Raw genomic sequence first — 12161 nt, 5'->3', positions numbered from 1 at the left:
GCCGTCCCGGGGTGCAACGCCCATGGTTCTGAGCTCTGTGTTCCCAGCCTTGGCACTTCAAAGGAGGACAGACACCACTTCTGTAATCTACCTGCTCTCCAGCGACTAACTTCAAAGTAACTACTATGCCCACATACTAATGCTAATCTTGCTCTTATTCGATAATTATTAGGAAAAAATCCCATTGGTATTCCTGGCTTAAAAGAAATGAATATACAAAGATAAAAGTTCCTAATGAAAATTCAATTTAGACTCTACTTCAGGATTCTTCGTCAGGATATTTCCTCTCCTTCCCCATCCCCCCAGAATACTATTACATTTATGCTATGTATTTGTATGGTAAAATAATAAAATTTTACCTCTGAAAAGCAAATGTGTCCTCTTTTATTTTATTTATTGGTCCTTGAAAGCTTATTTTTGGCTTTAGCTATAGTAGCCAACACCAGAAAAAGTGAAGATAGAAGGTTTTTTCCCCAAGGCCTTTTTCATAGCTTTCGAATAGTTCAAGTTCATAAACTGTCATTTAATAATGATTCAAAGAAGCCAGAGTCTCTTCTGGGAAGGCCTTAAGTCACAGGGTTTGTGATAAGACTGAGTATGTGGAGAGGCTGAAGCAGGTCTCTCTAATCTTGAATTTTCTGTTTTGTTTTTTCACTTTTTGGACCACACCCAGCAGTGCTCAGGGCTTACTTCTGACTCTGTGCTCAGGGATTACTCCTGGTAGTGCTGGGGTGTGGGGGGGACCATATGTCATCCTGGGGACTGAACCGAGGTCAATCTGTGCGAAGCCAGCGCTTTACCCACAGTACAATCTCTCCAGCCCTCTAGTAGGATGATTCCTTCTATGTAAATTAGAAATGTAATAATACCTAGGATTGTCACAACAATAAATTAATATAGTCTATTTTAGTATAATATGAAAAAACATAGCTAAAGATACTGACTGACATGAAAATTATGAGCAATGAAAATCACCTTAGCTTGAAAAGACACAATTACGGAAATTAAGAAGCATATGATTAAGAGTCCCCCTCACACTCTTCCACCACATCAACAGAAACCAAATTCATATCAGCAGAGGATCGACTGGTGGTTGCCAGAGGCTGGAGAGAAAAAAATTACGGAGTTCTTATTTGATGGGTACAGTTTCATTTTGACACGACAAAAACATTGCTCGGAAAACATGTTCCTAATGGTCACAGAAGTATGTGAATGTATTTAATACCACTAAAATGCACCCCCAAAATGGTCAAGAGAGCAATCTTTATGTCATATGTATTTTATCACAACATTTTAAATGAGAACAGTGGAAAGCCACCGACGGCAGAGGACTACTGAGGCGTAAACTCTATAATTCCACCCCACTCCCAAATGGATGGCCTGAGCGGGGAGGGGGTTGATGTGGGCACTGTGGAGGGAGTGGGGAAAGTGTCCTGAGAATTCTCCTCTGAAGGCTTGCAAAGTTCCTGAAATATATGCAGTGATGGAGCGATAGCACAGCGGGTAGGGCGTTCGCCTTACACGCGGCCAACATGGCCGACCCGAGTTCGATTCCTCCGCCCCTCTCGGAGAGCCCGGCAAGCTACCGAGAGTATTCGATATGCCAGACACAGATGTAGACCAGTATTAATAATTAAAGAGTGAACTGGAAAATTCTTCCCCTTTTGGAAAAACCACAATTTTTAAAATCATGGTAACATATTGATATCCACTTGCCTTGCCCTTCCGAATCCTTCACAGTTGGAAAGGACATTGACTACTAAAGACATCAGTTCACTCTCAGTAAGGAAGCCATGCGCATGGCAGGCTATTCTGTGCTATCCAAACATCAGGGACAAAAGCATCCCCAAATTACAGAAATGGAGACTTTTGAAATCCTGGCCTTTGAGATCATATATAAACCTTACATAGCAAAATATAATGACTCTCATTAAGTAAAGAAAACAAGTCTTTTATGAGTACGTGAGCATATTTCTTAAAATGCCTGAAGAACTTATTAATCTGCAAGTATGTTTTGAAACAGAACCCACAAAACCAAAAAAATGAACATGTGTTCTGTAGCTCTTGAGCACCTGGGCAGGTATATATAGGGCCCGGGAATGGGGAGGAAGACATTCACCCCTGAAAACCACCCACCTCGTCTCACCAGACCCACCCATCCAGCCCCACACCATCACCATGATTGGTTCCTGCTGCCAGCCCCGCTGCTGCCGCCCCGTGTCCTGCCAGACCACCGTGTGCCGCCCCGTCACCTGTGTGCCCCACTGCACGCGCCCCATCTGCGAGCCATGCCGCCGCCCCGTCTGCTGTGACCCGTGCTCCCTGCAGGCCGGCTGCCGCCGCCCCATCACCTGCTGCCCCACGTCGTGCACGGCCCTGGTGTGCCGGCCCTGCTGCTGGGCCTCCACGCGCTCCCAGCCCATCTCTGTGCAGGCGCCCTGTTGCCGCCCGCCCTTCTGCCAGCCGGCCCCTTGCCGCACCACCTGCAGGACCTCAGAGCCCTGCTGCTGCTGAGCAAGGTGGCGTTGCCAAACTTCTCCCTCATCTCTTTGCATGAGCTCCGTAGGTATTGAACACCACCGTGCAGATGACTATTTCTGCGGAATACCTATGCCTCTCAGGACCTCAGGCTAACCTGATATCACATGTCTATTTTCTAATAAACATATTACTTTCAGGATAGTAATGTGGTTTTTGTCCTTTATCCTCTCAGTATGGTCAGAGATGTGGTGGATTTGGTTATAGACCACCCTGCAATAAAGCCAGTATCACCATAAGGTTATTTACATGAATGTGTTGGCTTCCTAGTGCAGAGATAAATTTTGTTTGCACTGTGCTATATTCTATTAAGTGCAAAATGGTTTTATGTCTAAAAATCAATTTGTAATGCTTAGGTTAAAAGAAATTTGTTGCCTAAAAAGTCTTCTAAATCTAGTTCTCTTTTGATTCCTCACTAATTCAGTTACTTTGTCCTCTGAAGTTGCAAAGTTATTCATGAGGGTTGTAAATAACCTTTTCTCTCGAATCAAACTGATTATATTTAGATTTTAACAACCTCCTGTGGATCAGAAATATTCTTGCTATCATCTAGTGGGGTGAATTCTCCCTAGAATTTTTCAGTTTACCCAAATCTACCAATGGAGTTGTTACAGGCAGATAAGTACTCTAGGGAAATAATAAAACTTAAGCAGAGATTCTCTAGCCTTGAAGTAGCCCAAAGGCATAAAGACCACATTATTATGAAATACAAATCCTGAACTCTTTAGAGAGCAGAAATTCAAGGTCTGACCCAGAGAAGAAGCTACAAAAGGATCTTTGAGATGATGAAAACACCCTCAACAGAGTCAGGGATAAAAATATGAAGATACCATCAACAGTGCAAGGCTTTCCTGGGACAATGCCTGGATTAACTCTTATATGCAAAACTCCAGGGGAAAAAAATCAAAACAAACTGTCTATCCTCCAGTTGTTTTTTGCTCAAGCGGGCCCAGTAATGTCTCCATTTTGAGACTTGTTACTGTGTTTGGCATATTGAATACGTCACAGGTAGCTTGCCAAGCTTTGCCGTATGGGCGAGATACTCTTGGTAGCTTGTCGGGCTCTCCAAGAGGGGTGGAGGAATCGAACCTGGCTTGGCAGGGCTGGCAAGGCAAATGCCCTACCTCTGTACTATCGCTCCAGTAAGGGGAAAATCATATGGAATAATTGTATAAAAGCTCCTCCCCAAAACCATTTAGGGTTTGTTCATTGAACCATGTTCTCCCTTGAACACATATCTTGTCTGCTTGTCTCTAGGTCTCTTTGCTTGCTTTTTCCACACTGGAGAAATCCGTGTCCTCTCTTGAGCATTTGCTACCTCTCTTTCCCTCCTTAATTTCTTATTTTTATTTTCTCTCTTTTTCCCATCTTTCTTAGTTTTATTTTTGGGAGTTTTGATCAGAGCTTAATCCTAGCTCTGCACTGAGGGATCACTCCTGGCAGTGCTTAGAAAGACCATATGGAATGCCAGGATTCAAGCCTGGGGCAGCTGAGTACAAGGGAAGCACCCGACTCACTGTATTATCTCACTGTCCCACTGCTCACATCAAAGTAAGTTTTATTCAATAAAAAAATGTCTTGCTTCACTATTTCTCCTCCTGAAATTGTTTTCTGTAAGTGAAAGATAATGTACTCAGAAAGCTTATGCCAAGGTTAGGACTGACTTTTCATTCCTTCAAAGAGGAATACCTCACTTCAGCCTGAGTCCACAGCTCCTTGGGAAATCAGGTGGCAGGAATTCCATGCCATACAGAACACATGGAGTTTAGGCATAGCATGACAGCTGCCTCATGGGGCTGGTGAAACATGGGTATTTGTGCCTTGCAACTGTGCTTGCAACTAACTTTACCAGTTCTGACCCACACCAGGCATTTTTTGAGCACTGGTAGTCAAGGTAGGTTGAGCAGAGGGGTGGAAGTATTCTTTTTTTTTGAAGCAACCTCCCTTATTTCTCATTTTACCTAGCCACTGGCAATAGAACCACTACAGTTGGAGACTTCACAGTGTATTTCTTAAATAATGAGACTTGAAGATAGAAATTACTCCTTGGTTCACAGGCTGCAGAATAGACATCATGCTAGCATGCATCAGAAAAACAGTCAGGGTTTAAGGCATTTGCCTTGCTTGTGGTCAACCCCATGATAGAGGTGTGTCATCTAGAAAAAAGCACAGGAACAACTGACTAGGAAAGGAGCTTGAAAGTCAGCAATGAAACTGTTGCAGGTGTCTTGAATGAAATGGGGAGCAAGGAAGATAGCTCTTGAGAAAACAGCACTTCTAATGGGAGATAAAAAGGAAACATATGGGGGGGTGGAAATTAGGAATATGACCCTAAGGAGAGGCAATCATCTCATCTATATGGAATGTCACAAGGGAGGCCTAGATGGTGCCTGATAAACTGTATGACCTAAGCTCTGCCATGTAATCTAAACAACCAGACACCAGAAAATAATCATTTCAGCATCCTCCCCTCTGTATTAACGGCCCACATTCTTAGAACATAATAGAGAAATGCTCAGTCATGTTAAAAAGGCATAAAAGGAGGACAGTTTCTGCCTTTTTCTGGAATCATTCTTCAGGAGACCCCTCCCATAATCCAGCATCTCCCCTACCTTATCTTTTATTCCCTTGTCTTCCTCTAAATAAAGTCTTTTCTGAATTTAGCCTCTTAATCTCCAGTCCCTTGATTTCAATCTTGACTTCTTGAGGCCAAAAATTTGAGCAACTGCACCTGCTATCATTGGAAGTGATTCTCACCACCTGAATTCCCAGGAAGTTGTTGACCCAGGCTGGAACAAGAAATTTTTCCTTGCAGGAAAATAAAAGTCATTTCTCATCTCAGCACAGGTGTACCAGGTCTATCTCTTGCCCTTACCAAAAAAAAAAAAAAAAAAGACTATCTGAAAGAAGTGAAACAGTGAAACAAAATTCTTTTATTGTAAGAAATCCAGGGGTCTGAATGAGTTGGGTTTGATGACTGGCATCCCATATCGTCCCCCAAACACCATTAGGAGTACTTCTGAGTGCAGAGCCAGGAGTAACCCCTGAGCACTACCTGATGTACCACCCTTCCACCTCCACAAAAAAATAAAAGGAAAGAAATTCAGGGAAGGAGGAGAGAGAGAGAGAGAGAGAGAGAGAGAGAGAGAGAGAGAGACAAACAGACAGACAGACAGACAGACAGACAGAAGACAGCTTCTTCAGAAGGGAAAAAGCAGAAAATGGCCATGGGGAGAAGGTCACATATAGTTTCTCCTAATTGACTTGTCCTGGGTTCTCTGTATTCATAAGAGTTACTCTCCTTGGATTCTAGAAAGCTCTTACATCTATCTTCTTATGATCTTTAGATTCTTCTCTAGCTTCATAGTTCTGAAGTGAACTCTTTTCTGGGTGTTGTCTAGGTTTCTCCAACTCCAAAGAGCTCAGAATTTGCATCCCAATGGGATATGTTTCTCATGCCTTTGGGCTACATCGGGATAAATGATAAATGACATTTTCCTCTTGTTTTATTATTTTTTAAAAAATCATTTCCAGCACCCACAACCCTCATCCATCTGCCTGAAACAAAAATAATTGCAGTTGGAAAGGGTGTCCACCAGCAAAGCTGGGGGAGGGGCGTGGGGGAGAGGGTGGGGGGAAGAGGTTTAAAGGGAGGTGTGGAGAGCTCTGATTTTCCACATACATATTTTAGTAGGAGTGTTTTTTTCCCAGGAAACTCATACATATTCATAAGGGAGAACAGGGAGCATATGCAGCTAAGGAACATACAAAGAACATTTATTACAAGTACAGAAAATGGAGAAGCACCATCTTGTGGCTATGTATTTCAGTATGGGTATAAGCCCTCCCATTGATCATCGATTTGCTCGAGCGGGCCCAGTAACGTCTCCATTGGAGACTTTGTTGTTACTGTGTCTGGCATATCGTATACTCTCGGTAGCTTGCCGGGCTCTCTGAGAGGGGCGGAGGAATCGAACTCGGGTCGGCCATGTTGGCTGCGTGCAAGGCGAACGCCCTACCACTGTGCTATCGCTCCAGCCCATGGATACTAAAATATACAGCCCCAAGATGATGCCTCTCCGTGAAGACCAATAAGGCTAAGTCAAAATGGTTTCTATTCAGTCTCAGCTGACTGGTACTGTCCAACCAAGAACCTAGAATCTTTAGCTGTACAAAAATGCTTTTAAAGTTCTGCCTGGCCATATCAGAGCAAAGAATATTGATTCCCAGAGAGAGATTGTTATACCCTCCAAACTATAAACCTCAGGCCAGTCTGTTTTAGCTTTATTTAATCCCAGCAGAGAGGAGGGGAGTGGAGGAAGGAGGGAGGGAGAAGGGAGGAAGTCATACAGTTTTTGCAGTTGGAAGGCAATGAATAATAAAAAAATGTAGTAACTTTCTTACTAACATAATTTAAAAGTAATTATAATCACAGATGTTAAGAAAAGACCCAATTTGCTTTGCTGTTTGTTCATGGGAAGCACACGCTGGGCAAAGAAGTCAGTGCTTATCTCTCTGCAGATTCAGGCTCTTGTCCTTAAAAGAGGAGGGCTCAGTTTACCTTAGCCAGTTGTTGGGAGCAGCCCCCCTCCTTTTCTGATAAACAGGGAGTTAGCAATTATCCATTATAAAATTCTTTCTCAGAGCTTAGGCTCACAGGGAGACTAAGTTCATGGGAATTACCTAAGGCAAATGGCCAGACAAGGATCTGTTAGATCCTGGCATCCTCTGTAACACTTGCCAAGAGCCCAATTTTTATTTAAAAAGATCTATAAGAAAACCCTTATCTTTAATTTCCCTGCATTCCCTGTAATACAAAGAGTCATAGATAGATAACGTAGTCCAATACAAAGTTCATTTGGGGATCTCCTTCTCTCTCTCTCTCTCTCTCTCTCTCTCTCTCTCTCTCTCTCTCTCTTCTATTTTCCAATAAACTTTTCTATTTTCTAACTCTGCTTTTGAGCCTCTTTATTCAATATTTTCATTCTAAAAAATATTGAAGAACCTGAGACTGGCGAATGAACACAGAGACCCATCACCACCACTTCTGCCTCACCTGCATCATCCTCATGTTGCAGGAATTTCCAGAGAAGATAAATAGCGATGTGACTGCAGTAAGACTAGACAACTCTTTTTCAGACCATTTGTTATTTTTGGACTGGAGCAATAGCACAGCGGGTAGGGCGTTTGCCTTGTACGTGGCTGACCTGGGTTCGATTCCTCTCAGAGAATCCGGCAAGCTACTGAGAGTATCCTGTCCTCAAGGCAGAGCCTGGCAAGCTCCCCATGGTGTATTTGATATGCCAAAAACAGTAGCAACAAGTCTCACAATGGAGACGTTACTGGTGCCTGCTCAAGCAAATCAATGAACAAAGGGGGGACGGTGCAGACAGACTTTTCTTAATATTAGAAATAAAGTCAGCAGTGGTCCAGTTTCAAGACAAAGAATTTTACTATAAATATTTGGAAAGTGACCGCCAGGGATTAATTACCATAGTGGGGTGATAACAACAAGTCTCACAATGGAGACGTTACTGGTGTCTGCTTGAGCAAATCTAAGAACAATGGGAGGACAGTACTTACAGTGCTTATATTGGGTTGATAAACTGGGAATTAGATGCAATTTGAATGCAGGCACATGGAGCTGATGAGACAAAAGTGTAATGACAAATAAGAAGCTGTATGTAATGCAAATTATGAAACTGTAATGAGAATTGAGAAAATGTGATGGGGACCAGGAAACTGAAACTGACCACGTAAGTCATGTTAAAACTTATTCATACTGTGATCTTTGAATGTTAAATAAAGGCCTAGCATTTGTGGTGCTAATTTTTTTTTTAATTTTTATTAGTGAGACATCATGAGGTACAGTTGTAGACTTACACATTTTTGTGCTTGGATTTCAATTATACAATGATCAAATACCCATCCTTCCACCAGTGCCCATTTCCTACCACCATGGATCTCAGTATCCCTCGCTCATTTGTTTTTTAAGGCCAAACATTTGTGGTCCAAAATATGTGGACCATCATTTCCAAGTTAGTTTTAAGATTTTTTTTTAAAGACCATTTTTTTTGAGAACTCTCTCTGGTGCGAGGGCCCTGGGGTGTCAGTTGGGGTCAAGGCACTATTGTGTCACCTATTTTTACTGGTTCTACAACAATAGCCTGACTCTAAAAAGCTGTTTAAAGGGCTCTCTATATCTTCTTTTGAAGTACTTAAATTTTATTTCATGCTATAAATGAAAAATATCACTAAATCATTTTTGATATATACTCATTGGAGACTGAGTCAAAAACTGGCTATTTGCCATATCAAACATGTCTTTTTTGTTGTTGTTCTAGACTAAAAACTTTGAAGTTAAAAGACATTAATTTACCTTTTAGAAATGTGTTCATTGAGTTTAAAAAAAATAGACACTTTTTAAATACCAGGCACTGTCCTGAATGCTTGAGAAACACATTTAATCCGTACAATAACTCTGTAGTTGTAAGAACACACAGACAGTGAGTGGCAGCATTTTCAGTCAGGTCTTAGATTAAGTGGCACTAAGAAACTGCTTATGACCTGTCACAAATGTCAACATCACAAAGCTTTGTCAATTATTAAAGCATAAGCCATATTTTCTGTCCCCAAATGAATTTTGTCTACAGGGCAGTGGGGATGAGCATTTTGCCTCGGGATAAACATTCTAGACTCACAATCCATACTAGATTTTTCTTACCACAACTACAACAATAAAAGGATAATTTGGTGAAGGATGTTTTAGCTAATCTTATTGGCATAAACATTTTGCAATATACATGCACATAAAATCATCATATCATACACCTTAAAACCACACATTATTGTATGTCAATTATATCTCGATAAGTGTATGGGACCAAGCAAAGAAAAGAGTGTACAACTTTTCAATCTAGGCTCTAGTTACTGTTTTGGGAAACATCCCATATATGTCCATAGGCAAGAAAAAGAATAGTAAAGATCTTCCTGGATTCTTCCTCTCCTGTCAGTCAATGGTCTGTCAATTTACATTCCTCTTAAGTTGTAAGATACATTTAAAATTTCATGTGGGTAGCTATAGCTCCCAGGGACTGAGACACATTCTTTTGAGTGAAGGTCTGATCACAGAGTAATCCAAAATCCTAGCTGATGAATGGCACCGGGGTAAAGCTGAAAGGTATTGAGAAATTTTCCCCCTGCAATTCCTTGGAGGTGATTTCTCCGTGTCAGCATCATCACGCCTCTACCAGAGCCCTAGCAGATCAGCTGCCTGCTGTTCTAAGGTGCCTCCCCTAAACAGTAGATAGCATATTTTAGCCATGTTAATAGAAAATAAGAAACTCCACCGTTTCGCTTCATAGTCTTAGCAACAATGTCAAGGTATATTAGGAAAAACACTTCTTGTGACATGATTCTTTATTACACATGCACAAGAAAAATAAGCATAAAAAAAGTTCCAGAAATAAAAATCTCAGAGGCAAAATCATCTTCTCTGGCAGGAAGGACATATAAGGGTAAAAAAAAATAGGAAAAATGGAAGCCAGTCTTAGAGGTTATTAATAGTCCCAAACCTAGCTGGTTTGCAAAAATACACTATCTTTCCCACACAAGTAAATGAATTGCTGGCCCATCTAAGGCATAAGCGTTCCATCAAATTATGTGCTGTGTAAATGTATCTCCACAGAATCCACACACAAGAAAAGATCAAGACCTGACCCATTCACATGGAGACTTTTCAGGGGATCTTTGAAGGATCAAGAATAGGATCTCGACAATACTCTCAAAATTCCTAAATGCTTAATCTTTTCTTCTTTCTTTCCAAATTGCAGTTCACTTTTGGAACGTTTTGGCTTGGTTTTTTTTTTTTTTTAACAAGTTTGGCTTTCTACTCCTCATTAGCATTATCAGGAGCTGTTATCTCAGATGGCTATGCTGAGATTTTGATGATGAACAGCAGAACACTTTTCTATCTGAGATGCAACAAGTAAGTAAGTAAGTAAGTAAAGGCCCTCCCCGTTGATCAACGATTTGCTCGAGCGGGCCCAGTAACGTCTCCATTGGAGACTTTGTTGTTACTGTGTCTGGCATATCGAATACGTCACGGGGATCTTGCCAGGCCCTGCCGTTCAGGCGAGATACTCTCGGTAGCTTGCCGGGCTCTCCGAGAGGGGCGGAGGAATCGAACTCGGGATGCAACAAAGAGGTCTTTAATGAGATCATGAGTGAGCCACCAACAATGCAATCATTAGTCAAAACAAAATTCTACTTAATTGGCTAAAAGATAAACAAAAAATCATGAGCATCTGGCCAGGGTATATAAAGGGCTCAGGAGTGGGGAGGAAGATATTCACTCCTGAAAACACCCAACAACTCACACCAGACCCACCCATCCAGCCCCACACCACCACCATGACCGGCTCCTGCTGTGGTTCCAGCTGTGGCTCCTGCTGCGGCTCTTGCTGCGCTCCCAGCTGCGGGGGAGGCTGCTGCCAGCCCTGCTGCCAGCCCTGCTGCTGCCGCGACCCCTGCTGCTGCCGCCCCGTGTCCTGCCAGACCACCGTGTGCCGCCCCGTCACCTGCGTGCCCCACTGCACGCGCCCCATCTGCGAGCCATGCCGCCGCCCCGTCTGCTGTGACCCGTGCTCCCTGCAGGCCGGCTGCTGCCGCCCCATCACCTGCTGCCCCACGTCGTGCACGGCCGTGGTGTGCCGGCCCTGCTGCTGGGCCTCCACGTGCTGCCAGCCCATCTCGGTGCAGGCGCCCTGCTGCCGCCCGCCCTTCTGCCAGCCGGCCCCCTGCCGCACCACCTGCAGGACCTCAGAGCCCTGCTGCTGCTGCTGCTGAGCAGTTTGCACTGACTGGACTGTCTGAGCACATAAACAGCCTCCTGTACAAGCCGCTTCCCCCTTGCTCTAACAGGCGTCCCGCCCGAGAGAGCCATCAAGACCCCAAGTCTATCAGGATACTAAATGGAGATGGAGAACTCACCCAAGACCTGGGTCACTCGACACCATGAAACAATAGCATTCTTCTTCCCATCTTAGGTCCTGGGTGTGATGCCATGCTTGCTTTCCAATAAACTCTTCCTTGACCCAGCAAATCCAACTTTCTTTGACTATTCATTCCGAGTTCATTGTATTTGACCAGAGTGAAAACATGCCACCAACCTATCATCTGCGAGCCATGCCATACACAGTATGAAAGACGATAAATGTTAGCACCAAGTGAAAAGCACTCTTTTTCGACGTCTTCTAGGGAGAGGAATAATTTTCCTAAGAACTCAAGTAAAAAATCAGGATATTCAAAAATCAAAACAAGACACACTGTGCTGGGTGACAATGGGAAAGAGAAGGCAAAATGAGGAAAGCAAGAACGCCTGAAGGTTGGCACTAGTGTTAGATGAAGGGGCAGAAGTCAGTGTGTCGAGGGGAGACCATGGGATGTTCAACCACAAAAGCTCTGCCGAAGGCTATTGGGAGAAGGTGTTCAAAAGATGGTGTTGCTGTAGCACATGGGTACAATAAAGAAGGGCAAATTTGGAAATATTGGGGCCTTGATCCAGAGACACACAAAAGAATCTTGGAACCGAGCAGCTTGCTGTTGAGATTTCTCTAGACCCT

At 43.1% G+C, this 12161-nt stretch overlaps 1 protein-coding gene across 1 annotated transcript; it reads left to right on the top strand.

The window, feature by feature from the left end:
* The first annotated feature begins 10950 nt into the window (after nucleotides 1-10950).
* Nucleotides 10951-11385, top strand: LOC130035411 (keratin-associated protein 2-3-like). The gene has a single exon (XM_056127115.1). The coding sequence runs from the start codon at nucleotides 10951-10953 to the stop codon at nucleotides 11383-11385; it is 435 nt and encodes a 144-aa protein (XP_055983090.1).
* Nucleotides 11386-12161: the final 776 nt, after the last annotated feature.

Source organism: Sorex fumeus, unplaced genomic scaffold (genome assembly GCF_029834395.1).
Source record: "Sorex fumeus unplaced genomic scaffold, SorFum_2.1 ptg000063l, whole genome shotgun sequence".
Classification (NCBI taxonomy): Eukaryota; Metazoa; Chordata; class Mammalia; order Eulipotyphla; family Soricidae; genus Sorex; species Sorex fumeus.
This window is presented reverse-complemented; position numbering and strand designations above follow the sequence as displayed.

What these genes read in the sequence shown, in the direction of transcription:
- LOC130035411 (XM_056127115.1), top strand. Translation starts at nt 10,951, where the DNA reads ATGACCGGCTCCTGCTGTGGTTCCAGCTGTGGCTCCTGCTGCGGCTCT.